Source organism: Cinclus cinclus, chromosome 18 (assembly GCF_963662255.1).
Source record: "Cinclus cinclus chromosome 18, bCinCin1.1, whole genome shotgun sequence".
Lineage (NCBI taxonomy): Eukaryota > Metazoa > Chordata > Aves > Passeriformes > Cinclidae > Cinclus > Cinclus cinclus.
In genome coordinates this window covers 3,828,077-3,855,711 of record NC_085063.1, presented here as the reverse complement: position 1 = coordinate 3,855,711, position 27,635 = coordinate 3,828,077, and the positions used below count along the sequence as shown (strand labels likewise).

The 27,635-nt window shown below is 54.6% G+C and overlaps 1 protein-coding gene across 1 annotated transcript; it reads left to right on the top strand.

The window, feature by feature from the left end:
- MYH7B (myosin heavy chain 7B) lies at positions 1-27,067 on the top strand. Its single transcript, XM_062505027.1, has 42 exons — positions 1-97; positions 1,001-1,104; positions 2,747-2,890; positions 2,968-3,124; positions 3,426-3,453; positions 4,394-4,490; positions 5,399-5,422; positions 7,098-7,190; positions 7,898-7,961; positions 8,062-8,160; positions 9,144-9,247; positions 10,095-10,233; positions 11,249-11,367; positions 12,130-12,279; positions 12,618-12,788; positions 13,479-13,658; positions 13,743-13,875; positions 14,293-14,369; positions 15,911-15,998; positions 16,417-16,534; positions 17,094-17,217; positions 17,572-17,708; positions 18,116-18,371; positions 18,886-19,128; positions 19,537-19,713; positions 20,062-20,207; positions 20,743-20,833; positions 21,389-21,778; positions 22,168-22,294; positions 22,598-22,716; positions 22,916-23,112; positions 23,275-23,624; positions 24,124-24,248; positions 24,521-24,636; positions 24,760-24,952; positions 25,030-25,233; positions 25,340-25,465; positions 25,587-25,757; positions 26,037-26,141; positions 26,516-26,611; positions 26,753-26,887; positions 27,055-27,067. The coding sequence occupies exons 1-42, from the start codon at positions 1-3 to the stop codon at positions 27,058-27,060; spliced, it is 5,820 nt and encodes a 1,939-aa protein (XP_062361011.1). The 3' UTR covers positions 27,061-27,067.
- The last annotated feature ends 568 nt before the right edge of the window (positions 27,068-27,635 follow it).

Below are 27,635 nucleotides of genomic sequence, written 5' to 3'. Positions count from 1 at the left end.
ATGTCTCTGCTGGACATGAGCGAGTTTGGGGAAGCAGCTCCGTACCTCCGGAAAAGCTACACGGAGCAGCTGAAGCTGCAGACGATCCCGTTCGATGGTAAGAGCCGCAGGCTGCTCAGCACAGCCCCGTGGGTGCCCCAGGGCTGCCCCTCTGCCATGGCTCTCTCAGGATCCTCCCTGCCCCTTGCCCTATGCTGCTCCTCAAGGCACCACGGGCACTGCAGAATTCCCACAGAACCCTGGAGGGCAAGAAGATCTCACAAGTGAGAAAAGCAGGTTTTTGACTTTCCCCTGGTTTGCTGAGGTGTGGGTGGAGGTGATCCTTCATCTCCCCCGGCCCTGAGGGGCAGGAGGGCTGAGGGACCGGTGTCAAAATCTTCTGCAGCTGTTTCATTTTGGAGGTGTCCTCTCTGTCCCAGCCACCCTGCTCTTCCATGGCTTGCCATGCTCAGGATCCAGGGCCCCATTTGCACCTTGCAGTTTGGCAAAAGAGAAGAGATTTGCTTCCTCACACTGTCCTTTTCTTGTGACAGTCTGAGTGCAGGCATACATGAAACAGAAGATTTCTGTCAGGCTAGAAGCTGACCCCACCAGTTAAAAGATGCAAACATGAAGAAGGCAAAGAAATCCCAGCTCCTATGACCAAGAACAGAGGAAGGAACAATCACTGTCTTTCCATATTATCAAACTTCATTTGTGTGGCTTTCAGTTGACAATTTCACATAGTCTCCTACATTTCAACTTGTTTCCTTTCCTTTCCTTTCCTTTCCTTTCCTTTCCTTTCCTTTCCTTTCCTTTCCTTTCCTTTCCTTTCCTTTCCTTTCCTTTCCTTTCCTTTCCTTTCCTTTCCTTTCCTTTCCTTTCCTTTCCTTTCCTTTCCTTTCCTTTCCTTTCCTTTCCTTTCCTTTCCTTTCCTTTCCTTTCCTTTCCTTTCCTTTCCTTTCCTTTCCTTTCCTTTCCTTTCCTTTCCTTTCCTCTTATTCTTCCATTTCTCCTCCAGGAAAGAAGCGAGCTTGGATCCCGGATGAGAAAGAAGCTTACATCGAAGTGGAAATAAAAGAAAGCTCTAGTGGCAAAGTCACCGTGGAAACCAAAGATAAGGAAGTAAGCAAATACCTTTCCTTTTCCAAGGGAGAGCAAGTGTGTGTGGAGGGGGGATACGTGTGACAAGATCACGTCCGAAGCCATGAGCTCTTGCTGATAACCCTGTCCCTGCTGACCAGTCGTGCCCCGGGGGGACACACACGGCAGTGTCAGCACACGTAGGCCAGTTCCCTGCCAAGAGTGGCACCAGTTCAGCATCTCCCACCGAGGGGCTGCAGTCACAGCCAGGGTATCCTGTGGGACACACTGAGGGCATGGTGGGGCTGGCCCAGCACAGCTCCTGGATGGGGAAGCACCCCCAGCACAGCCCTTTGTGATGCTGAACCAGTGCCTGGCTCATCCTGGAGCCTGGAACTACAGGTAAGGGGCCAGTCGGGCAAATCCTGCTTCTTCTAGCCCAGATTTGCAATGGGGTGAGCTCTTGGGAAGACAGGCTATGTCTGGTGGTGAGGCTCCAGCTTTCCACGGCAAAGCAAGCAAGGATCAGCTGGTATTTGTCAAGACAATATCCAGTACAATTAGCTGCAAATCAGCTTAATTAATATTCCTTTCTTGGCTATGGGAGTCTCATGGCCCTGCAACTTCACTGCAGAGGGGAGACTCACACTGTTATGAAACTGGGTAAAAGAACAAGGACCTCACCAGGCAGTAGATGATAGACAGACTTTATTACTTCTATTTCATTTCTAGTTAGAGTAGCACAAAGAAGGGTTTGTGCCTGCTAAGTGTGAAAAACAAAAAAATGTAATTGTCTTTGAAAAGTGTCAAGGCTTTGAAAATATTTTTGTCTGAATTTTGGAAAGCCAGAAAAGAGATTTGCCCTCTCCAAAGCAAAATTTGTCATAGAGGAGTTACAAATTTTAAAAGCTTATTCTGATATTTAGAACACCTTCAGATTCTGAGAATAGAGAAGTTTCCAAACTCTCTTCTGCTGTTTCCTCTTGAAAGTGTCTTTTTAATGATTTGTCATGGATTTACAAAATCAGAAATGATATCAGCTTTCCCTGGATAAGCATTTCCAGCAGAAAGCTTCAGGAGACATAAAGTCCTCTCTTATCCTTCTGTGTACCCTCCTGCTTTTAACACCTGGTGTCTTTTAACACCACACAACTTATCTTCACCCATAAAAAAGATAAAGCTCTGAAAGATTTCATTTAATCTTTATTAACAAGACCATTTGCTAAATCTAGCTTCTCCCATCCAGGCCAGATACGTAACGTGATATTTGCCCCGTGCTTCGTCCCATGGGATTAAATAAATCCAGTTTTAAGTAATTGGGCTACAGGCTTCAGCTGTTTGCCCAAATAACCAGGGATCTCTTGGAGCAAAAGACACCGCCGGCATGAGCTTTTAGGCTGGGAAGGGGAATACAGGACGGGGGTGCCAAGCACATTGTGGGGGAGTAACTCGGACCCCTCTGTAGGGCTCAGCAAAAGCCCCTCTCCCTGAGAAGGGAACAGGGTTGCTAGGGCTGCCCTGGGCCTGCCACCCCAAAACCTTGGGCAGCCCTGCCAGGATTCCAGCAGGAACCTGGGCCAAGGCTGTCCCCAGCATGGGACTGTCCTTCCACCTGGCAGGTTTTGGGGCAGAGGCTGTTCTGTGAGCACTGGGGTTCCTCTGACTTGTCCCCCTCCTCTGACAGATGCGGGTGGTGAAGGAGGACGAGGTGCAGCCCATGAACCCCCCCAAGTTTGACATGATTGAGGACATGGCCATGCTGACACACCTCAACGAGGCCTCTGTGCTCTACAACCTGAAGCGTCGCTACTCCCACTGGATGATCTACGTAAGCCCAGTGGGGTGAGCAGGTGAGAGGGCACTGGGACACCCCCATCCCTCATCTACCCTTTTTTCCCCCTGCAGACCTACTCGGGGCTCTTCTGTGTCACCATCAACCCCTACAAGTGGCTGCCGGTGTACACGGCTCCCGTGGTGGCAGCCTACAAGGGCAAGCGGCGCTCGGAGGCACCCCCGCACATCTACTCCATCGCCGACAACGCCTACAACGACATGCTGCGCAGTAAGCCCAGCCCCGGGGACCCCATCCCGGGCTCCGGGGACAGGGGTGAGCCGGGCAGCCCAGCCCCGGGGACCCCATCCCGGGCTCCGGGGACAGGGGTGAGCCGGGCAGCCCAGCCCCGGGGACCCCATCCCGGGCTCCGGGGACAGGGGTGAGCCGGGCAGCCCAGCCCCGGGGACCCCATCCCGGGCTCCGGGGACAGGGGTGAGCCGGGCAGCCCAGCCCCGGGGACCCCATCCCGGGCTCCGGGGACAGGGGTGAGCCGGGCAGCTCTGCCCTAACGCCGTTCCTTCTTTTGCAGACCGTGAAAACCAGTCCATGCTCATCACGTAAGTGCCCCTCCATCCCCTCGCCCTGCCCAGCCCCGCTGTGAGCACAGACCCCCGCGCTGCGCACTCCGGACGGGCACGCTGTGCCCAGAGTGTCCCCCCCCGGCAGTGTCCCCTCCCCATCCCAGCTGTCACCCTTCCCGTGCCAGGTGACAAAGCTCGGCGCGGGCCGGGCTCCCCCGCACCCCGACAGCTGCGGGAGCTGCCGCGGGGCGCCCCGAGCACCGGCACCTCCCGGCAGCCAGGGGAAAGCAGAGATGGAGGCCAAGGCCGGAGGGAGATGCTGGCCGGAGGGGCGGCGGCGGGGGAGGAGGGTGACGTGGGAGGGTGGAGGCCAGGTTGATTTCAAGTGACATATAGATAAGGGCTATATAAAGGACTCTAAAGGACCCTTCGCCGCTGCCAGGAGCCACGGACATTTTTAGCCTCGGCCATGGCCTAATTAGGAAAGGCAGGGGCTGCGGAGAGATGCTTGGCGCGTGTCCGCTGCCCGCTCCCCCCGGCTCTTTGTGATCTGGGATTACAATGGGAGAGCAGCTCCTAACTATAGCCATGAGCTCACGGGGCCCGCAGCGGGCACCGTCCGGCCCGGCACGACGCCGCTGCCATCTCCGGGATGCCCCAGCAAAGCCGGGCGTGCTGAAACCTCCCCGGCGGAGCGGGCGAGGCCGGTCGGGCTGATCCCGGACAGCTGCAGCCCCGCGGCACCTCCGGGAGCCGGGCAGAGCCGGGGCCGGCAGCCGGGGGGACGCGGACAGCCTGGAGCTGGGTGTCGCTCCAAAGGCGAGCCCCGAGCACCGGGGATGGAGAGCTCCAGCTTGCCCGTCCCGCTGGGGCTTTGCTTTTCCAAAACCCCGTGTTCATCCCCGTGGGTGTCTGGGATGAGTTGTGCCTGCTCTTTGCCTCATGCCCTTGATCTGTGTATTTCTGTTACTCTAAGCGGAGAATCTGGTGCTGGTAAGACTGTAAACACCAAGCGGGTCATTCAGTACTTTGCCATTGTCGCAGCCTTGGGCGACACACCGGGCAAGAAATTAGTAAGACCTTCTTTTGAAACAAGTTATTGCCGTTTTCTTCCTTTCTTCCTTTCTTTTTTTTTTTCTTTTTTTATTTTTTTACATATTTTTTTTACCTCCTTCCCCTTTCTTCTTACTTTTTCTTCCCCGACATTTTGCGTTTGGAAACATGTTTTGGTCTGACCCACCCAGGGCTTGGCTTTTCCCTGACTTTTGAACAAGCAAGGCTTGAAATTATTCTGCTCAAGGGGAAATGGATTTTTTTTATTGTGGTTGCTCAATCTGTGCACCTTGGAAGAGGTGCTTTAGTTCTCTTTCTCTTCTCTTCCTCCTTCAACACCCCAGTGATCTTCTTAAGGAGCATTGAAGGGATGAAGTAAACCTTCCATTTCCCACCTTGCCTCTTTTAAGCCTTGCTTTTCAGCATTTTGTCCTTTTTCCCCCCTCCTTTTGTTAATTTTGACCCTTTTCTACCTTGTGCTTTTCTTGCTCTTGTTTTGAATCTTGCTTTTCTTTGGTGCTGGTTATTTTTGAGCTGCCCTTGCAATTGCTTATTTCTTCTGGATACTTTGAGGCTCCAGCCTGCTTTTCCCTCGTGGAAGCAAACTGGCTGCTTTAGGTATCAGACAAGCAATACTTCAGCATTATTTTCTTTCCTTTTCTTAGAGTTTGAATTTAACTGTTCTTGCTTTTTGATGCATTTCTTTGTTTTTTTTGAGCTAATCTGTTTAACAGCTTTTTGGTCTCTCCTATAAAGTTGGTCCTCAGGTTTTTTTTTTTTGTTGTTGTTTTTGTTGTTGTTGTTGTTTTTTCTTGGACTTTTTTTTTTTGGCACTAAATGGTCATGCCCTGCTTTTCTGACCATGCTTCTCGTGGTTCTTGCCTAGCTTTTCTGGATTTCTAAAGACAATTTTCTCTCCTTTCTCTAGGCAGCTCTTGCCACTAAAACTGGGGTAAGTGTTGTGGGCTCTTTAATGCTGAGGACAGAGTTCTGCTGCACCACGGATTTATGATGGGGTGACTTGTGGGGCCTCTACCTTAGCTCTGGGAACAGCACCTGGGCAGAGCTTAGTTCTCCACTTGGCTTTGTATCTCCCTCCTTCCCATAGCTGGAAGCTTTGCTGATTCATCTCTTGCTGTCTTTCTGCCTCCAACCACTCCTTCAAGGGTTAACCACTCTTCAAACATTCATTTCTATCCAGTGTTTGCCTGGGAGTGGTGTGGGCTCCTCCAAATGTGGGGTGATGCCTTCACACCCTGAAGATGTTCCTCAGCCTCAAAGTGCTGGTGCTGAGGGGCAGAAGACCCTCTGCCACAGGCAGCCCTGTGCTCTGGCTGCAGACCAGGGCCCTGCTGGTGCCCACTTGCCACCCTCTGGACTGGCACTGCCCACCCTGCAGGCAGCTGATGCCCTTGCCTGGGGGACATTTCTGAGGTGTTTGCTCCAAGGAAACCCAGCAAAGGTTCAGCCCCTGGGGGTCCCAACACCCCAAGGGCTCAGTCACACATCCCTGGCCCCTGATTTCTCTGAGCCTTTAGCTGGTGCACACCCTTGGCTGGGGGATGTTTATCATCACACAAGTGACCACTTGGACAAACAGAAGGAGACAGCCCAGGGGCTGAATCTGTGGGTCTTGGAGCTGCCCTCACTGAATCTCACAGACCAGGTAGTTTTAGGCCAGGCTGAATTTAGAGAGAAGGGATCAAGGGAAACTCAGGTTATAGTGTGTTGGTAACTGTGTGATTCACAGCTGCTCCCTGTCTCTTTTGCCCTTCACACGCCTGGAGCTGCAGAGTTGGGGACCAGTTGTGGTTCCAGCATTGGAAAGAGATGGTGGCTCTGTGTGGGCAGAGTCCAGAGCTGGTGTTCCCCACCTGAGGAAAGCCCTGCAGACTGTAATGTGTCAGACCATGGGCAAAGTTCTCATGAAAAATCCTGCAAGTGCCTGTGCCACCAAACTCTGTATCAGGTGTCAAACCACACCATCCTTCATGTGGTTTACTACCAGTCTCTTGCTCCTTTCCTCAAATCCTTGTCCTGCTTTACCTGCATTAGGAGGAGGCTGTCCCTTTATCTTTGAGCAGAGAAACACACGTGGGAAAACAAGGCTGGGAGAGGATTCATCTTAGGGCTTGCTCAGGAGAGCCCCAGTATTCCCATCAGATCGTGCCAGTGGTGTATTCCCACACTCTGGGACCCTGCAATGCATGTTGCTGGTCTAGCCACCTCTTGTTTGGTGTTGATGTGAGCTGTCCTAGACTTTGGTTTGGTGGAAGGGGAAATGCCTAACGTCAGAGAGCTGAAATAATTCAGAGAATTGTGGTGACAACACAAGCTTGCTCTTGGTTTGCACAGTGTAGCTCCTAAGGGGGTAAGGACTGCTGTGTGCAGAGGGGACAGCAGCCTGGGGTTCCAGTTTAGGTGAGGAGAAGCCCACAGAGGGCACTGCTGCTGATCCCTGAACTGAGCTGCATGACCTGGGCAGACAAGGAGATGCCTGGGGAGCAGCAGGTCCCACGGACAGCTAAGGAGTGCAGCAAGGAGCCCCTGGCACTGCTTTGTGTTCTTGGTGACAGATCCCCTCTGGCTGTGTGGGAGCTGACACATCCTTTGGTTTTGTTCTCCAGGGCACCCTCGAGGATCAAATCATTGAGGCCAACCCAGCCATGGAAGCTTTTGGCAATGCCAAAACCATAAGGAACGACAACTCCTCTCGTTTTGTGAGTGCCTTGGTGGGACAGGGAGCTGTGGCTGTTTGTGTGGGCTGGATGTACAGTGGGTGGCACTGTGGCTTTGTGCAGTGGGAGCCACAGGCACCTCGCAGGGAGCTGCATCTGCTTCCTAGTGACACTGCACTGCCAGAGCCAAGTTTTTCTGGTTACGGCAGTGCAGCAAATGTGGCCAGCACGAATGGCCCTGGTGTCACAGCCTGTGGCTGGAGAGACATCCCTGGCAGGACCAAAGCTGAGAGGGACAGTGAGCACAGCCTGGAGTGCTCTGGGACAGATAAGTGTGTCCTTTCCAGTTTTTGCTAAGCCCAGCCTGGCTCTGCTGTGCTGCAGAGCTCTTGTGCCTGGAGGAGAGGAGGACACTGCTGGGGGAGACCCTGAGCCCAACACAGAGCAGGGGCTGCAGGCAGGCTCAGTGTCACAAGGCCCTGCAGAAATGGTCAGTGGTAAGAATAGACCTGAGGACAGGGTTTTATCTGCTGTCTGTGAAATTTCTGCCTGCCTGGTATTTAAAGCCTTGGGCAATACTCTTTGAGATTCTTCACATGACAAGCCAGAGGACTTCACCCCTTTACAGAACCCAGTAAGTTGCCTGGCATCAGCAGAAGCTCAAGAAAGGGGACATTAATTCAGTTTCTAGGGGCTGTTCAGAACTGTATGTCTGTAACCCAGCACTTACCTCCTGTGTGTATTTTCAGGGCAAGTTCATCCGGATCCACTTTGGTCCCTCAGGGAAATTGGCCTCTGCAGACATTGACATCTGTGAGTAGCTGCACTGGGGAGGGAATTCATCCCACTATATATGCTCAGCTCTGGCAAGGAACAAACCCTGCTCTGACCCCTCTGCCCTATTCCATTCTAGATCTTCTGGAAAAATCCAGAGTGATTTTTCAGCAACCCAAAGAACGAAGCTACCACATCTTCTACCAGATCCTCTCTGGGAAGAAACCAGAGCTGCAAGGTAAGGCAGCCAAAGATGCAGCACAGCCCTTAGAGCAGGGTGGCCTGAAAACAGCCTCAGAGAGCTCTGTTGTCACTTTGGGGTCCACAGGAATGAGCAGACCCAGCTCACCATGCAGGTTCTGCCCTTGAATGTTTTGCTAGCTGTGCAGGATCATAGGGCTGGTGGATAATTCAGGGTGGAAGGGATTTCAGGAGGTCATCTAGCCCAGCCTTCATTATCCTCAGAGGCTGAGAAGCCAGGCTAGAGCCCTTTCTGCCACTGTGTAGGAGCAGAGGTCACCAGGGTCTGCCTGCAAGGTGGGAATGTGCTTTGCAAAGCTGCCTTGCCCAGAGTCCTTGTGGGGTGGTGGGTACACCACTGAACTCAGTGTGTGGAGGCTGGAGATTTACTCATTTTGGGATAGAGGGAGGTGTTTTGCAGCCTCCTCAACAAGTGAGATGAGCTGTTTCAGGTGAGCTTGGGAACAGCTGCACAGCTCTCTCTGGGCACTGGTGTAGATGTGATCCCCAGGACAGCCCTACCTGGTCTGAGTTTGTGCTGGGGCAGCTCTGTGCTCTGAGCAGCCTCTCGGTGCCACATCACACTCAGGAAACCTTTCCCCATGCAGAAGGATGTCTGGCACAGCCCCTTGGGGTGGTCAGCTCTTGGCTGAGGGCTCCTGAGCTTGGTGCTGAACAGCACCTTATTAGGCAGGTCTGGGAGAGCAGTAATCTTATCTGGAGTCACAAGGGCACGGTGGCCACTTCTAAATCAGTCTGCAGCCAGGCCATGTCCCAAGATAGCAAGCAGGAGGCAAGCACAGAAGAGCTGGACCCATGTGTGGACCTGCCTGTGCTGGAAGAAGCTGTTCCTCCCCCAGCTGGTGCCCTCTAGTTGAGGCTGGGGAAGCCTTCCTGCTCCAGCTGTGTGCAGGGCTGTCTCTCTGCCCAGGGATGTCCCTGCCAGGCTGGCCTCACCCTCTGCATGCCCTCCCCCTACAGATATGCTGCTGCTGTCCCTGAACCCCTACGACTACCACTTCTGCTCCCAGGGGGTGACAACGGTGGACAACCTGGATGATGGTGCAGAGCTCATGGCCACAGATGTATGTGCACAGCCCTGGGCCTGGGGAGGGCACAGTCTCCTCCTGGGCATGGGTCCTGGCTTTCTGTGTCTCCCTCTTTAAATTAGTTGGGAATTCCCTCTGGTTTATTGGCCTTGAGTTGTTGTGAGCCTAAAAGAAGGGGCAGAGTGACTCTGATCTCCACCAACAGCCTCATCCAAGCAGGGAAGGGAGAGTAATTCCCTGCTTCAGGAAAGGCCTGTGGCACATGAGCATTTCCCATAGTGCCCATGAGAAAGAAGATCACAGAATCATTAAATTTGGAAAAGACCCCCAGGATCATTGAGTCCAAGCTATGATTTATCCGCACCGTGTCTGTAGCCCAGAGCACTGAGTGCCACATCCAGCCCTTCCTTGGACACCTCCAGAGATGGGGACTCCAAACCTCCCCAGGCAACCCCTTCCAATGCCTGACAGCTCTTTCTGTGAAGAAATCCCTCCTGATGTTCAACCCGAACCTCCCCTGGTACAGCTTGAGGCCGTTCCCTCCCATCCTGTGCCTTATTCCCTGGGAGCAGAGCCCGATCCCACCTGGCTCCCCCTCCTGTCAGGGAACTATAGAGGTCAGTCAGGTCTCCTCCTGAGCCCTCAGCTTGGAAAATCTCCTCCTTGTGATGCTAGGCTAGTCCTTTTGCTTTCAAATAGGTCTTGTGGGAGCTGGAGCCACATTCAAAAACCCTGTGGACAGGATTCCTTGGTTTGGTACCCACCAGAGAGAGCACCCTGCCCAGCCCCAGGACAGGGAGTGTACTTCAGGAGACAGGAGAAGGAACCAACCCTCACCTCAGCATGGTGAATTTGATCTATCTCTACTGCTTTGTCTCCTCAGCATGCCATGGACATCCTGGGCTTCAGCAACGATGAGAAATACGGCTCCTATAAAATAGTGGGGGCCATCATGCACTTTGGGAACATGAAGTTCAAGCAAAAGCAGCGGGAAGAGCAGGCAGAGGCTGATGGCACTGAAAGTGAGTCAGGCTCTGTGCTCCAGACCTGCCCAGGCTGGGATAACTGTGGCCCTGATCCTAAACACCCACCCTGTCTTAGGCCCTGCTGGGGGTGCACCAGGGGCTTGTCCTTGAGCAGGAATATTTGGGACAGTCTCTCTGCAAGGTGGTCTCATCTCCATCAGACTTGTCTCAGCAGCATCACAGGGTGTCACACCCCAGCTGGGCTTCATCTTGTGCAGTCTCTTCCTGCTCTTCATCTCTTGCCCTTCACTGGACAGCATTCCAGGCAGGGCATCCACAGAATATGAGCCAGGGTGGGAGCAGGACCTGATCAGCTCTCAGCCTCCTGAAGAGCAGCTAGAGTAGGACACAATCACTGTCTAACACCTTTCCTGGTTTGTTGCTCAGCAAAATCCAATGCAGTTCACAGATCTAAGAACAGTCAGGCTGCAGAGCAAACCTGAAGGGGGAAGGGTGACTTTCCAGAATGTAGAAGGGTGAGAACGGGGAGCTCTAGCAAGTACTTGGAAGGTTTCAGCAGGGATCCAGCAGAAATGACAACCTGGATCAGTCTTGGTCATATTAACATTCATGAAGGAAAGGTTCTCTTTGCCTTAGGAGTAGCAAAACAGGCTTTAGCTGCTACCTGGTAGTTAATGAAGGTTTTAATATGGCAGTGATTTCCCTACAGAGGTGATTTTCTAGCTACAATCTGCTCTTAGGAGTTTATGAAAGACAATCACCTCTCTTCTAGTCAATTCAAATTCACTGTGTGGAAATTTAAACCTCCACTGGAAAATGCATAGAGAATCCCAGATCAAGAGGACTAAAACCTGATAAGCACTTGATAAGGTGCAGCAGGCCTCCAGACAGTAACTTCTCAGTCAGGAGGTTCAAACTTTAAAGCACGATAGACTATCCAAGATGGAAAATCACATTAGACACTGGGAGAGGTGGTCATTTTTATTTTGGGTCCTTTTCCCCTTCCCAGCCCCTCCTTGTGGGCTCCTCATGCCTTTGTGTTGCTTTCCAGGTGCTGACAAGGCTGCCTATCTCATGGGAATCAGCTCAGCTGACCTCATCAAAGGGCTGCTCCATCCTCGTGTGAAAGTGGGCAATGAGTACGTGACCAAAGGTCAGAACGTGGGGCAGGTAAGTGACAGGACAACAGGACACATGTCCCCTGCTCACACTGGGGTGCCACTGGTGCTTCAGTTCACTGTTTTGGGTATAGGAGGAGACCCCAGAGCAGCAGGAGAAGGTCTATCCACAGTTCTTGGCTTTTAGGAGCAGGGAAAATGGGTGGAAGAACTGGCTGACAGCTTTGCACGTTAACCAAGGCTGGAGATTCAATGCAGTTCTTTGAAATGTGGGTTGGATCCCAGCCAGAGGAGGTCCAGGTTCTATGGATCTGCTTCAGAGACAGTCACATTCCTGTGAAGAGTTCAGCCCTGAAAAGTAGAAAACTCTAGATATCTGAACACTCTTCTGAGTTGATCTTGTAGAAGACTCAAAAGCACCAAACATGTGTCTTGTCAGCATCCAGCCACGCCCCAGTTGGGAACCCAGACCTGGCCTGAGTAGTGCAAGCCAGTCCTTGAGCACAATTCAAGAGGACCTCAGGAGCTGGTGTCTCATCCAAAGTGGGCTGTAGGCTCCTGCCAGGCACAAGGCTTCTGAAAATGTCACTTTAAACTGAATTGATATCCTAGCACCTTGGAGGCAAGATAGGCCAGGTAGGCAGGAACACACTTGTGAGGGATGTAAAACTAATTTTGGAGCTTGTGCTGTAACCACAAACTCCTTGGATCTGTTTATTCATCCTTTGTGTGCCAGGAGGAGCTCTCTCTCAGCCTGTGGCTCCTTCAGGAGCAGGGAGAAGCTCACTGTGTGCTCTGGGGCTTGCCTTGGCAGGTGCTCTACGCTGTGGGAGCCCTGGCTAAAGCCACCTACGACCGCATGTTCAAGTGGCTGGTGACCCGGATCAACAGGACCCTGGACACCAAGCTGGCCAGGCAGTTCTTCATCGGGGTGCTGGACATTGCAGGCTTCGAGATCTTTGATGTGAGTTCTGCAGGCCCCTGCAGTGAGCTCAGGGGAGTGTGGTAGGAGCAGCTCAGTCGCCTGGTGTTTGAGAGCTCTATCTCCTCTAAGATGAGAGAGAGAGAGATGGCTTTGATGAGAGAAGGAGCTCTTGTCTGAATTGATGTATCTGGAGCCAACAAGCAGCTCTCAAGGAATGATTTAACATTGCTGAGCACACATCTCTGGTGATTGCTGCTCTAGTAGCAACACAGCTGAGCCTGGCAGGGATCACCCTTCACACCCAGGCAAAGCACAAGAGTGAATCCCTTCACTGCTGGAGCTCTGCCTTCTGACTTGGGTCTGTTTTGTTCTTGCAGTTCAACAGCTTCGAGCAGCTGTGCATCAACTTCACCAATGAGAAACTGCAACAGTTCTTCAACCACCACATGTTTGTCCTGGAGCAGGAGGAATACAAGAAGGAAGGCATTGAATGGGTCTTCATTGACTTTGGCCTGGACCTGCAGGCCTGCATAGACCTGATTGAGAAGGTAGAATGTGAGGCAGGACACAGAAATGGTACTGCTGGGAGAGGGCTTATTTGCAAAGGCTGCAACAGAGAGGTGCTCTGCTATCAAAATTTAATTATTTTTTTCCAGGTCAGTGGCTAGTGCCCAACTTTTTTTCCCTCATACTTACAGCTCAGAGTGTCCAACCCCTTGAGACCTTTTTGACACAAATTTTGACTTTGAGAAAACATGGGAATTCTGTTTCTACTCACTGGGGAGCCACAAAACCTGGTGCAGCCTTTTCCTCCAGAGAGCAATCATCGCTTCCCCTTTTTTCCTACCCACTTGCAGCCCATGAGTGCCTCTTACTTGAGCATTCAGTGATTCAGAGCAGCTTATATAAAATATTTTCACCATTGCATGAAGGAAACTGCTTCATTTTTTTTTTGGAAAGCAGCAGTTCTGGAGGGGATCCCTCCTTCTCAACAATCTGTTGGACCAGGGCAAACTTCCATGTCTTGCAGGCCTAGCCAGTCCCACATGGGGCTGGGAGGTCAGAGACAGCCTGGAATATGCTGGTGACAGCTTGGCTCTGTGTCCAATGTCTTGCACCTGGATGAGGATGGGATGTCCCAGGTCAAGCCCATGCTCAGTGGCACAGAGAATCCTCTGTTTTGGGATGGGACATGTGAACATTGAGCTCAGTCCTCTTTATCGCCCCTCTCCCTGCAGCCCATGGGAATCCTGTCCATCCTGGAAGAGGAGTGCATGTTCCCCAAAGCCTCTGACATGACCTTCAAATCCAAGCTCTACGACAACCACATCGGGAAGTCGCCCAACTTCCAGAAGCCGCGGCCGGACAAGAAGCGAAAATACGAGGCACACTTTGAGGTGGTGCACTACGCTGGTGTGGTACGTCCTGGCAGCTCTCCCCAGGCCCCACGCCTTCCCCTGGCAGGGACAGGGCTGTCCTGACTTTTTCCTCTCCGGGGACAGGTGCCCTACAACATCGTGGGGTGGCTGGACAAGAACAAAGACCCCCTGAACGAGACAGTGGTGTCCGTCTTCCAGAAATCCCAGAACAAGCTCCTGGCCTCCCTCTATGAGAACTACGTGGGTTCTGCTTCAGGTGAGGAACACCCTCACCCTGTTTTTTAGTTTGGTCTAAGTTTTTGGTCCAGCACCCCTGTCCCTGGCAGCCCAGGCAAAGGGAAAGCCTACACTGATCCCTAAAATCTTCCTGGCCTGAGCAGATGGATGCTAGTTTAAGGACTTGTGTGGGGCTATAGGGTTGTTGTGGTGTCCCTGTGACTTTGGGAGTGTGGAGGGGTGTCTTGCTACCAGGAGCTGAGGAACACCCAGAGCTGGGTACTGTGGGAGATGTTTTTGGTGGTCAGTGCCTTTGTTCTGCAGCAGGGCACAACCACCTCTGCTTTAGAGACAACAAGGGCTGTGGGAATTTTAGGGGTGTTTTGGGGTTCCCCTGAGTCCTTCAAGGCAAGCAGATGTTTTGCTGATGTAAATAATCAATATTTCAACCCAACAGAGGAACCTCACAAGCCAGGGGCCAAGGAGAAACGTAAAAAGGCAGCTTCTTTCCAAACAGTGTCACAGCTGCACAAGGTGAGAACCAGCCCCTCATCCAGGGCCGTGAGGGAACATGTTCTGAGGGTCCCACTGGCAGTCCCTTCCCTGTTAAGACTTTTGGTTTGTTGCACCTCCTGGGGCCTGAAGGGCAATGAGAGCTCCTGGGACCACCAGAGCTCCTGAGGGACCCCCACTAGGCCAAAGCCCCCAACTCCCTCTCATCCCTGGGCAAGGGGCCTGTGCCCAGCAGAGTCCCAGCCCTGTCCCCGTGCTCCTAGGGCAGGACACGAGGCTCCAGGCTGGGAGAGCTCCCTTGGAGCTGGGCTCGTGCTGTTCCTGCCCTCCTGATGCTCGTGGCAGCTCCTCCACCTTTGAGAGAGCGGCAGTTAAGACTTGTAGTGATGTTTAGATAATTAATTCCATGAACATCACTTTAAGTCTGTGCTACTTCTCTCCTCATTCCCATCAATGGGAAGGACAACCTTTGGGCAGAAGAAAATGGAGGAGGATCTTGCAGGTGTCTGAGCAGTCAGCTCCCTGTCCTGGGGAGTGACCAGACCCATTTTACAGCTCAGGATGTCACACAGCTTCATCCCATGCTCACCACAGGGGTTTACTTGTCCAACCCAGAGCTCAACCAGCTGGAAAGCAGCACAGAGGGGTGTCCTGCCATGACAGCCTTGTGGGGACAGGGCAAAGGTCACAGCCCTGAGGCTGCCAGAGCTCCAGGAGCGTTTGGACAATGCTCCCATGCGTAGGGTGGGATTGATGGATGATCCTTGTGGGTTCCTTCCAGCTCAGGATGTTCTGTGATTCTTTGCCAAGATGCTTGAAGAAGGCAGCTCTGTGACAGAGCCCCTGTTCAGGGCAAAGTGTGACTTTCTTCCTTCTGGACAAGTCACAGCCCTAGGGGAAAGGTGTCTGTGGTGAGGAGTTGCCCCATGGTGATGTGGAGCTGTGGGAAGGTGTTTTCTTCCCTGAGCTGGTCCTGGACAGGCTGAGCCTGTACAAGCAGGGGCAGGCAGCAGGAAAGATCAAGGGTAGAGATGCTTTGGAGAGAAAAGGAGATGCAATCTGCCTCAGCGGGGCCCTTTGTCACAGCTAAAGGGGGTGAAGCACTGTGGAGGTGCAGGGAAATCCTGCATATCCTAACATTCTCTCTCTGCAGCTAGTGTGGACACCAGCACTGGAATAGCAGGGTGCTGAGCACAGAGCTCTGTACCAGGAATACGCTCATTCTTGGATCCCCCCTGAAGCAAAACTTTACCTATAAATACTTGGGAAGCATCTGGCACAGCAAACTCCTGTAGCACAGCAAAACCTGCCAGTGTCACTTGACCTGTCTGCCAGCCCAGTCCCCTGTGCCATGGAGACAGTCTCCCACCCTGGCAGGAGGCACTGATCCTGCCCCATGTGGGGATTCCACTGCCAGGATAGCAGCAGGAAATTTCCCTTTTCATGCCATAAGGGTCTCAGGGTCTGATCCCCACCTGCCTGTGGGGGAAAGGGGCTGGAGAGAAGGAGAAGCATTGTAGGGAAGCAGAGCTGTCCCCTCAGTCCCTGTGTCTGCCCTGCAGGAGAATCTCAACAAGCTGATGACCAACCTGCGCTCCACCCAGCCCCACTTCGTCCGCTGCATCATCCCCAACGAGACAAAGACCCCAGGTATGGGACAGCTGAGGCAGCAGCCTGGCAGTGCCTCTGGGACAGCCACGTGTGGGAACCGTCAGGGATTCTTGCACCCACCCTCTCCCCAGCCCCTTTCATGCTGCCACTGAGCCCTGACCCCATCTCGGGGTTGAAACTCCTGTCACCCAGATCAGTCTTCTCTTCTGGGGAGAATGAGTTTTTCCGGGCTCCCATTTTGGCTGTGCAGCCTGGCACTTGTAAAACAGCACTCATGGATGAGTTTTCCAGGCTGAGTTCTGCCATCCAAGCCCAGGCTGCAGCACTGGTGCTCAGCACAGACCTACAGGACAGGCTAACATCCGTGGGTGTTCCCAGGGGTCAGACCCAGGCTGCAGCTCCATTTCCTCTGACTTCTTGGGCTGAACATCTGCTCCATGTGTGTCCTCCCCCACAGGAGCCATGGATTCCTTCCTGGTGCTGCACCAGCTGCGGTGTAATGGTGTCCTGGAAGGGATCCGCATCTGCCGCAAGGGATTCCCCAACAGGATCCTCTATGCAGATTTCAAGCAGCGGTAACCCCCTCTTCTTCCTCACCCAGCACGTGTTTCAAGGGCAGACAGGCTTGCCCTAGCCCTGACCTGCTCCCCAGCTTTGCAGGGCTGGTCTGAGCCCCCACATACCCCCAGTGCCTGTCCAGTTTGGGATAGTTCTGCTGGTGGCTCTGGGGTGCCAGACGTGGAGAGTTTGGGATGAGATCTGGATGTCTGAAGTGCTGAATGCAGGGCTGGTGCAGGGGGAGGATGACAATGCTGAGGGCCCTCTGATCCTGGCTCAGATTTCTCTCTGCCCTTGGGATGGATCATTAGGGTTCTCACCTTAGGGTCCCATCCATGCTGCTTAGCCCAGGCCTAGTGAGGCCAGTGGACTCCTTGCAGAGTCTGCCTGATTTTCAGGGACTAAAATCTGCCAGGGTTCCCTGGTGCCTGCAATCCTGTGCCCTGCAGCAACTGGTTCCCACACAGCTCCTGTGGGGCGGCCCCATGGCTGCAGTGGGAACTGGCATGCCTGGGGCTCTGGGATGATGGTGGTGCCGCAGTCCTTTGCATGGCCTCCCTCTGCTTTGCCCCGCAGCTACCGTATCCTCAATCCAGCAGCCATTCCAGAAGACAAGTTTGTGGACAGCAGGAAGGCCACAGAGAAGCTGCTGATCTCCCTGGAACTGGACCGTGCACAGTATAAGTTTGGTCACACCAAGGTGAGAGCAGGCAGCTGATCCTTAGGAGGGAGAAATTTCCCCTTCTGTTACTCCCCATGCCTGTTTCTGGCTGGCCACAGCCCTGCTGTAGCCCCTGCAGGGTCTCTGTGACCCTTGAAGGGACTCAGGAAAGCAGAGGAAGAGGGCTGGGAAGATAAATAACAGCTCTGAGCAGGTTGCTGCTGCCTGACCTCATCCCACCCCCACATCATCTTGTCCCTGCTGGGGAGCATGACGTGCTCATGGCAGATGTGGTTTCCTGTACCTGTGCCATATATGGGTGCTTCCCTGGCAGGCTGTGTAACCCCTGAGCCCTCTGTCCTTCTGCTGGTGATTCCACTCTCTTGCCCACAGGTGTTTTTCAAGGCTGGTTTGCTGGGCTTGCTGGAGGAGATGCGAGATGAGCGTCTGGCCAAGGTCCTGACAATGCTCCAGGCCAGGATCCGTGGGTACCTCATGCGAGTGGAGTATCAGAAGATCATCAGCAGGAGGTAGAGCTCTGGGGGCAAAAGGCAGGACTTGGTGTCTCCTTGTTTCTTGTGGGTGTGTCCGTGGGTTTGACCTGTGGGGTTTGCTTGTGTCTGGCAGTGATTGGTCCTGAGGGATGGAGGCAAACCTGAAAGAGATCTGGCATGGCCCTGGTAGAGAGGATCTAGGTGTGGGGAGCCTCTTGTTTCCACTGGAAGATTCAGAGGGAGACAGAGTGAGGAGAGCTGAAATCCAGGCCTCCCCACTCATCCCATCAGGGCCAGTACAGCGTGCAGACAATGTCCCATTCATTCACCATTCGGCCATTTGTCCAGCTGGTGGAGAATGGACCCATATCCAGGCCTGCAGAAGCCAGGATGGGACATGGGGAATGTCCACCCCTGATGATGCTGTGCTTGTATTCCCTCAGGGAAGCCCTCTATACCATCCAGTGGAACATCCGTGCCTTCAACGCTGTCAAGAACTGGTCCTGGATGAAGCTGTTCTTCAAGATCAAGCCTTTACTCAAGTCTGCTCAGACTGAGAAGGAAATGTCCAACCTGAAGGAGGAATTCCAGAAGCTGAAGGAGGCTTTGGAGAAGTCTGAGGCTAAGAGGAAGGAGCTGGAAGAGAAACAAGTCTCCATGATCCAGGAGAAGAACGACCTGGCTCTCCAGCTGCAGGCAGTGAGTGCCTCACCCTCTCTCTGGGGGTAAGACAGTGCAGGATCCATGGGTAGAAAAAGGAGCAGAATGTCCTAGAACCCTCCTTCAGCCTCTTCCAGTTCTGAAGCTCCCTTGTTGCCACAATCTGTCTGAAGCACAACCTAGGACTGCAGACCTGAAGTGCCATGACATCCTGGGACTGTCACAAGGATTTGTGATCCCCTGGTTCTGGGAAGGTCGTTCTCCTCAAAAAGGGGTGGGAGGGGATGGCAATGTTTGCTTGCCAAATTTTTTGCTGTTTTTTGTGCCAGCCTGTCTTTCCTCTGGAAACATTGGGTCACTTTTTGGCCCTGGTGAGTGTGAGTGGCTGTCCTGAGAACCCTGATGACAGGCAGTGACTGGAGCCATATTTTTTATACACCTGGGCACCTCAGGCTTGCTCTGCCCCTTCCACAAGGAGAAGGCCAGGACAGAAAGGCTGAGAGCAGAGTCCTGGGGCAGAGGGTGAGCGCTGGCTCTCCTGTGCCTCTCCCAGGAGCAAGACAACCTGGCAGATGCAGAGGAACGCTGCGACCTGCTTATCAAGTCCAAGATCCAGCTGGAGGCCAAGGTGAAGGAGCTGATGGAGCGTGTGGAGGATGAGGAGGAGATGAGCTCAGAGCTCACCGCCAAGAAACGCAAGCTGGAGGATGAGTGTGCAGAGCTGAAGAAGGACATCGATGACCTGGAGCTCACGCTGGCCAAGGTGGAGAAGGAGAAACATGCCACGGAGAACAAGGTAACTGGCCTTCCTGCAGGGTCCAGCCTGGCTGCCCTGGGGCCACAATGCTTGTGGGGACACCGGAGGAGCATCTGGGATAAGGCTGCTGGTGTGGGGGAACTGGGGCAGGGCAGAGGGATTAGGGGAGTGTGATAGGGAAAAACCCTCCATGTCCTGCCTCATTGCCCAGAGGGCTGTGGGCAAATGGCCCTGTGCTGTGGCAAGTGATCTGAGGCATGGAAAACCCAGCTGGTGGGAAAACCCAGCCTGGCTGCTGGTGGGAAAACCCAGCCTGGCTGCTGGTGGGGAGCCGAGCTGCTGCTGTCCATGGATGGGCTCCTGCCTTTCAAGGGGCAGGCTGCTGGAACAACTTTGCACCCCCTCCCTCTGACAAGTTGCTCTCTACCTTTGTCCTCACTGATCCAGGTTAAAAACCTGATTGAGGAGATGGCTGGTCTGGATGAGATCATTGCCAAGCTGACGAAGGAGAAGAAAGCCCTGCAAGAGGCCCATCAGCAGGCCCTGGATGACCTGCAGGCTGAGGAAGACAAGGTCAACACACTGACCAAAGTCAAAGTCAAACTGGAGCAGCAAGTGGATGATGTGAGTCATTGGCCAGCGAGAATAAAGCAACAGGGGTTTGAGTCACATGTCCAGAAGAGCCCAAAGGCTGCCCCTGAGCAGGATCTGGAGTATGGGATTGTTACCAGATCCCCCTTTAATATAGCCAGTTGATGAATAATCCCATTGACTAACTACCCCGGAAACAAGAGGTGGTGTAGAGCACCTCAAGGAGAGCAGCCTTGGGCTGAGGGAATGGGACTGGAGACCAGCTGGGAAACACCTCTGGCTCCCAGGGGATGAGTGAAGTTCCCACAGCAGTGGACATGGGCAAGGGTGGGGCTACAGAAGGTCCTTTCCCTCCCTACCCCACCTCCCTTCATTCTCCAGCTGGAAAGCTCTCTTGAACAAGAAAAGAAGGTCCGCATGGACCTGGAGAGAGCAAAGAGGAAGCTTGAAGGAGACCTGAAGTTGTCCCAAGAGTCCGTAATGGATCTGGAGAATGACAAACAGCAGCTGGATGAGAAGCTCAAGAAGTGAGTGTGTGACATATGCCTGGGCTCTGGGCTTGCTCTGCACATCTAAATCCAGCAAATGTGTGGTTTGTGCAGGGGCAGCTGGGCTGTGGCTCTGGGCACTGTTGTGTGACCAGTCCAGGCACAGTGAGGGCTTGGTTTTCCTGGGCACTTCGCAGAGAGGCTCAGGAACTTGTGACCAGTACATGATAGACCTTCCTTTGTACATGGGGCTGGAGAGGAGGGACCTGCCTGGCAGGATCCAACACACTGCTGGGCCTCAGCTGCAAGTACAGACTTCAGTCATGTCCCATGCTCATTGGGGAGCTGGAGAGAACCTTGGGACCTCAGAGGGAAACCCTCAGAGCCAGTTGTCTGACGATTTGGCTACTTCAGCCCTTTCTGTGAGCCTTCCATGAGCTGCTGATTATCCCTTTCCATTGTTGGTTTGTTCATCCTCTGGTCTGGGAATAAGAGTGCAGGAAAGTTTAGGAGCCAGAAGGACCTGTCAGGACAGTGTTTGTTTGACCAGAGGCTCTGTCTTCTCTCTGTACAGGAAAGACTTTGAGATGAGTCAACTGAACTCAAGGATTGAAGATGGGCAAGTGATGGAGGCCCAGCTGCAGAAAAAGATCAAGGAAGTCCAGGTATGGTGGGAAGAACTGTTCTTACATCCTGGGAGTCCAAAATTTCCATTAGATGGGATATGCTGGGGAATCTGCATGAGCCAATACCTCTCTGAGCACAGGGACATCTCCTTGGACAAAGCTGATATAGGTAGCAGGAGCCAAGCCCTCCGCCAAAACATGGTGGGTTGTAAATTAAACAATGAGCTATTGAGGTGAACATTACCACCAGCCTGGGGAACAGCTTCCAGGATATAGTTCTCTGTCCAAAATAAAACCTTTAATCCAGTAACCAAATTCTGAAAACCCAAATCTAGGACACTAGGGCTGCTTCCTATCAGAGACAGGTCCCCACAATCATGAAAGCTCACATGAAAAGAAGCCAATGCCAGCTGGATTCTGATGGCAGGGACAAGAGCTCCAAACGTGCTACCAAGGAGCACCTGCCTCCCAAAACAGCCCAAGACTTGTGGCTTTTTGCCTGCCATCATCATCAGATACTGCTCCACTGTGGCGAGCAGAGGTGCCGAAGCTTCACCCACAGCTTGGAGCATCTGCCCTTTTCTGTGTGTCCAGGCACGCATTGAGGAGCTGGAGGAGGAGCTGGAGGCCGAGCGAGCTGCCAGGGCCAAGGTGGAGAAGCAGCGGGCAGAGGTGTCCCGGGAGCTGGAGGAACTGAGCGAGAGGCTGGAGGAGGTGGGCGGCTCCACGGCCACACAGCTGGAGCTCAACAAGAAGAGGGAGGCGGAGTTCCTGAAGCTGAGGAGGGACCTGGAAGAGGCCACGCTGCAGCACGAGGCCACGGCGGCCACCCTGCGCAAGAAGCACGCGGACAGCGTGGCCGAACTGGGAGAGCAGATCGACAGCCTGCAGCGTGTCAAGCAGAAGCTGGAGAAGGAGAAGAGCGAGATGAAGATGGAGATTGATGACCTGACATCCAATGTCGAGTACATCACCAAGAACAAGGTGGGTCCTGGTTCTCCACAGGGCTGGTTGTCTCTCATGTGGACATCAGTGCAGCTGGGTGCAGCGTGACTGGCACAGCCACATCCGTGGGGTGGTGTCTCAAATAGCTCTTTGCCATGGCCAAGTCCCTGCTTGACCTGTAACTTGTCCCTATGTCACTGCAGGATGCTTTACTTGTCCTAGTCAAGTCTGGAGGCTCTGGGAGGACATTTCCTGGGAGATTTGACTGCAGAGAGCTACTGTTGACTTAGCAGCAAGCTCTGGCAGGCTCCTGCTCTCTGCCTTGTGTGCCCATAGGATTCACTGAGCAGGGCAGCATATCCCAGGGTGGGAGACCAGTGATCAGTGGCCAGAGCTGAGCTCAGCCAGTCTGTGCTTGGTGCCTGCAGGCCAATGCTGAGAAGCTGTGCCGCACCTACGAGGACCAGCTGAATGAGGCCAAGGCCAAAGTGGACGAGCTGCAGCGGCAGCTGATGGACGTGAACGCCCAGCGGGGCCGGCTGCAGACCGAGAACGGTGCGTGGGGAACAAGCCAGGGGCACCCAGCTGCCTCAGGACTGCTCTTGATCTGGGGTGTCTGGCTGGGGAGCTGGGGTTCAGCCTCCTCCCGCAGAGGGAAAAACTAGTTGTGCCTCAGGAGGGATTCCTCACTGGCATCCTTTGCCTTTAATTGGTTGCACCTCTGCCCATGGCCCAGCTTGCCCTGGTGGGATACAGCTGGGGCAGCTGGAGGCCACAGGCTCTGGGGGAGTGTGGGGCTAGTGCAGATTGCAGCCCTACAGCCCTGAAGTAGCTGTTTTTGGTTCTGTTTGAACCCAGGGGAGCTTACTCGGCTGCTGGAGGAGAAGGAGTCCTTTATCAACCAGCTGAGCCGTGGCAAGGTGTCGTTCACACAGAGCATTGAGGAACTCAAGAGGCAGCTGGAGGAAGAGACCAAGGTGAGGTTTCAGGGCATGGCTGGTCTCTGAGTGACACTGTGGCAGTGGCCCAGACCCTTGGGCTGGAGAGGTGGGACATACCCTGCACACAGGGCAGCTCTTCACCACGGAAGAACAGAAGTTCCCTGCTGCTGGTCCCAGTCCTGGTGCCACAGCCTGTGTTCTGGAGCCTGGAGTCAGCTGCTGCCCTCTTTCTCAGAGCAAGAATGCCCTGGCCCATGCCCTACAAGCCTCCCGGCACGACTGCGACCTTCTGCGGGAGCAGTACGAGGAGGAGGTGGAGGGCAGGAGCGAATTCCAGAGGAACTTGTCCAAAGCCAATGCCGAGGTGGCCCAGTGGAGAACCAAGTACGAGACTGATGCCATCCAGAGGACTGAGGAGCTGGAGGAAGCCAAGTAAGTCCCATGGCACAAGTCAGTTCCTTGTAGGTGGCAACTTTCTGTTAAATAATGGGGCTCTCCCAGACCTGGAGTCACCCATCACGCTCCTGCCTGGATTAGAGGCTGTGGGGCGGGATGGCCCTGGACAGGGAGTGCTCACCCCGGTGCCATTGGCAGGAAGAAGTTGGCCACTCGGCTGCAGGAGGCAGAGGAGGCCATGGGGGCTGCCCACGCCAAGTGCTCCTCGCTGGAGAAGACCAAGCACCGGCTGCAGACCGAGATCGAGGACCTCTCGGTGGACCTGGAACGCGCCAACTCGGCCTGCGCTGCCCTGGACAAGAAGCAGCGCAACTTTGACAGGATCCTGGCCGAGTGGAAGCAGAAGTACGAGGAGACCCAGGTGGAGCTGGAGGCGTCGCAGAAGGAGTCACGCAGCCTGAGCACGGAGCTCTTCAAGCTCAAGAACGCCTATGAGGAGTCCCTGGACAACCTGGAGACCCTCAAGAGGGAGAACAAGAACCTGCAGGGTAGGACTGGGCTCAAGCACTCCCCTGGGGCTCTACTCAAGCTCTTTCTCCTGCCCTGTCCTCAGACATGTGTGATTGGGTCCCTCGTTGGCCAGGAGAGGACCTTGCTGGTCAGCCCATCCGTTGGAGGGATGCAGCCCTGCTGGGATTCCTGTGTGTGTCCTATCACTCATGCTGGGGACACTCTGTGAGGACAGGCAGAGCCACTTGGTTGCTGTCCTCAGATGTCTCCTGTTCCCAAATGGGGCTGCCAAGTGCCATGGCTGTGGCATGACACTGCCTTGGGGGTGTTGCTGTTGGACAAACAGGTCTCCCCGGGTCCTTAATGCCTCTTCTATGCTCTCTCCCAGACTGCAGAAACGTCCCCAAGCACAGCCTTGGCTGCTCTCCAAGGAGTGGAGGGACATCAGCTGAGCCTGGGCAGGGGGATAGGGACTTCACCTGGGCAGGGGTAGCCCCACAAACCCTTTCCTGACCAAACTCCTTCTGTCCCTGGCAGAGGAAATTGCAGATTTGACTGACCAGATCAGTCTGGGTGGCAAAACCATCCATGAGCTGGAGAAGGTGAAGAAAGTTCTGGAGACGGAGAAGATTGATATCCAGGCAGCTCTGGAGGAGGCTGAGGTGAATCCTTGTTTCCCATATGTCCCTGCTGCCCTTGGGAGCCACTGGCCCACACTGCAGCTCTGGTTGGATGGGGGGTGACAGCCCTGAGCCAGGCTGTGACCCCTGGGAATCCCATTCATGGGGATCCCACATCCACCACAGGCATTGGGGTGGTTCCACCTGCTCTGCCCCCCATAGCAATGGGCTGGAGGACAAGGCCAGGGTGGGGTGCATGGCCAGGGAGAGCCCCCTCCCCAGGAATCACCTTCCCATGGCTGAGCTGTCTCTAGGGAGCCCTGGAGCATGAGGAGAGCAAGACCCTGCGCATCCAGCTGGAGCTGAACCAGATCAAGGCCGAGATGGACAGGAAGCTGGCGGAGAAGGACGAGGAGTTTGAGAACCTGAGGTGTGTGGGTGAGGGGACAGGCTGGGACATGGCTAGGGGGCAGAGCTGGCACCGTGGCCCTGGCAGGGTTGCCCAGGCTGGGTGTCCCCAGGGGCCGGGGCTGATGCTCGGCCTCTCCTGCAGGCGCAACCACCAGCGCGCCATGGACTCCATGCAGGCCTCGCTCAACGCAGAGGCCCGGGCCAAGAACGAGGCCGTGCGGCTGAGGAAGAAGATGGAGGGGGACCTGAACGAGATGGAGATCCAGCTGAACCACGCCAACCGCCAGGCTGCCGAGTTCCAGAAGCTGGGCCGCCAGCTCCAGGCCCAGATCAAGGTTGGGACAGACTCGGGGCTGTCCCTGCTGCCAGCCCAGCTCCGTGCTGTCCCCACTGAGCCCGTGCTGCCCCACAGGACCTGCAGATCGAGCTGGATGACACCCAGCACCACAACGACGACCTGAAGGAGCAGGTAGGTTCCCTGGAGCGCCGCAGCAACCTGCTGCTGGCAGAGGTGGGGGAGCTGCGGGCAGCCCTGGAGCAGGCGGAGAGGAGCAGGAAGCTGGCAGAGCAGGAGCTGCTGGAGAGCACCGAGAGGGTCACCCTGCTTCACTCCCAGGTGGGGCACTGCCACATCCTGTGTCTGCACTGGTGGAACAGCCAGGAGTCTGCCCAGCAGTGGTGAATGACCAGCCCTGGTCACACTAAACTTGCTCTGTGTGCAGAACATGGGTCTGGTCAACCAAAAGAAGAAGCTGGAGGCAGACATCTCCCAGCTGAGCAGTGAGGTGGAGGATGCGGTGCAGGAGTGTCGCAACACCGAGGAGAAGGCAAAGAAGGCCATCATGGATGTAAGAGGGTGGTGGGGATTGCTGCGTGGCTGGGGAGGGTCTCACAACATCTCCACTGAGCCCCTGGTCTGGCAGGGCTGCCTGGCCTTGAGGTGACATCCCCCTGCTCTTGGCCTTGCAGGCTGCCATGATGGCAGAGGAGCTGAAGAAGGAGCAGGACACGAGCACACACCTGGAGCGCATGAAGAAGAACATGGAGCAGACCATCAAGGACCTGCAGATGCGCCTGGACGAGGCAGAGCAGATTGCTCTCAAGGGGGGCAAGAAGCAGATCCAGAAGCTGGAGGCCAGGGTAAGAAAGTAGGGGCAGATCCCTGGCTGTGTTCTTCAGGAGCTGACTCCAGGGGCTGCCACAGTCCCTGTGACACAAGACTCTGCTCCTTCCCTCTGAGGACAGGTGGTGCCTCTGGGGGACCAGGGGACAGTCCCCAGGGCCTTGCCAGCCTGGGCCTAGCTCAGGGTGGTTTTAGCCTCTGCTGAGGCTTCTTTGAGCTAGGAAAGTGGCTTGGCTTTAGATGGGCTGACACTGGTCCTTGGGAGCCGAGTGCTGAGCCAGTGTGTGCCCCTGCAGGTGCGGGAGCTGGAGGGAGAGCTGGATGTGGAGCAGAAGAAGATGGCAGAAGCCCAGAAGGGGATTCGCAAGTATGAGCGCAGGGTCAAGGAGCTGAGCTACCAGGTACAGCAGCTCTGGACACAGGTCCAGCCCCACTCCAGCAGCACCTGGCACAGTTCTCTTTGCTTGGCCTCATGTTACCCAAGAACCCATCCACCAAGCCCAGCCTGGACTTCTGGGGTCTGTGTGGGGACTGACAATAACTGCACAAACTTCTCCCTGTCACAACATCCTGTTCCTGTTCTAGGTCCTTGTCCCCATTTCCCAACACCTGCTGAGATGGGTGATGGGACACAAGGGGGGAACCAAGGGACGGGTGCTGTGACACAGGGCTGGGTTGGTGGGGCAGGTCGGTCCTGTGTTTGTGACCTGGACTCTGATAAAGGTGGAGGTGAGGGGCGGCTGGGGTCTGGCTAAGGGACCTGGGGCACTTGCAGGCTGAGGAAGACCGGAAGAACCTGGCTCGGATGCAGGAACTGATTGAAAAGCTGCAGAGCAAGGTCAAGAGCTACAAGCGCCAGTTTGAGGAGGCAGTAAGTGCCCTTCACTACCCCTGCTCTGGGACAGGGGTAGAGCTGTGTCTCCTTGGGAAGGGCCATGAGAGCAATGTGGGGAAGCTCAGAGCCTGCTGTCCCTGTGCCCCATGCACCCACTCCCCCCGTGTCCTTACCCAGGAGCAGCAGGCCAACTCCAACCTGGTGAAGTACCGCAAGGTGCAGCACGAGCTGGACGACGCCGAGGAACGCGCCGACATCGCCGAGACTCAGGTCAACAAACTGCGTGCCCGCACCAGGGACGCCATCTCCAAGGTGGGCACTCCTGGATGGGGAGGTGGGCAGGGGCTCCTGCCAGTCCTGGAGCCAGGAGAGTGACCACACAGTCACCTCCTGCTGTGGCACTGCTGCCTCACCTCCCACTGATGCTGGAGCTCCCTGGGTCCCTGCTCTCACCAAAGCCCTTTGTGGATTTTTTCCAGCATTAAGAGCCCGGCTGCCCTGCCCTGTCCCAGCTGCTGCTGTAGGTTGGAGGCAAGTGGCTGCAACAGTCGCTGTCAGCTTTGCACTGCATGAATAAACATTGATCTGCCAGGACTGGCTCTGTTGTGTGTCACAGGGGAACCAGGGCCTTGGCCTCTGCCCCTGGGGAGCAATTTTCACAGGAGGCACAGGCAGGAGAGAAGCCCAGGCCCCCCCTCGCAGCTCTATGGCCCTGGCTTGGGATGGTTTTGGGAAAAGAGCCATTTCCTCATACCTCCCCACCAAAACACATCTCTGACTGCAGGGGACCAGAGCTGAGGCATGAGGCATAACAAACCTCAGCCACTACTCTTGAGAACATAAAGCCCTCTAAGACAGCCCTGGAGGGGGTTATGGCTTTGGGAAAGGCACTGGAAAGAAAGACATCTCCACTCATTTCTTTAAAATAGATTTCTTTAATAGTTTCCATTTAATATGTTTATTTGCAGTTAGCATATCAGCATTAATCAGGGCAGGACGAACCTCAGCAATCCACGGGGACAGTGCAGATTTTCAGAGGTATTTGTTAGTGCAGGGCAGG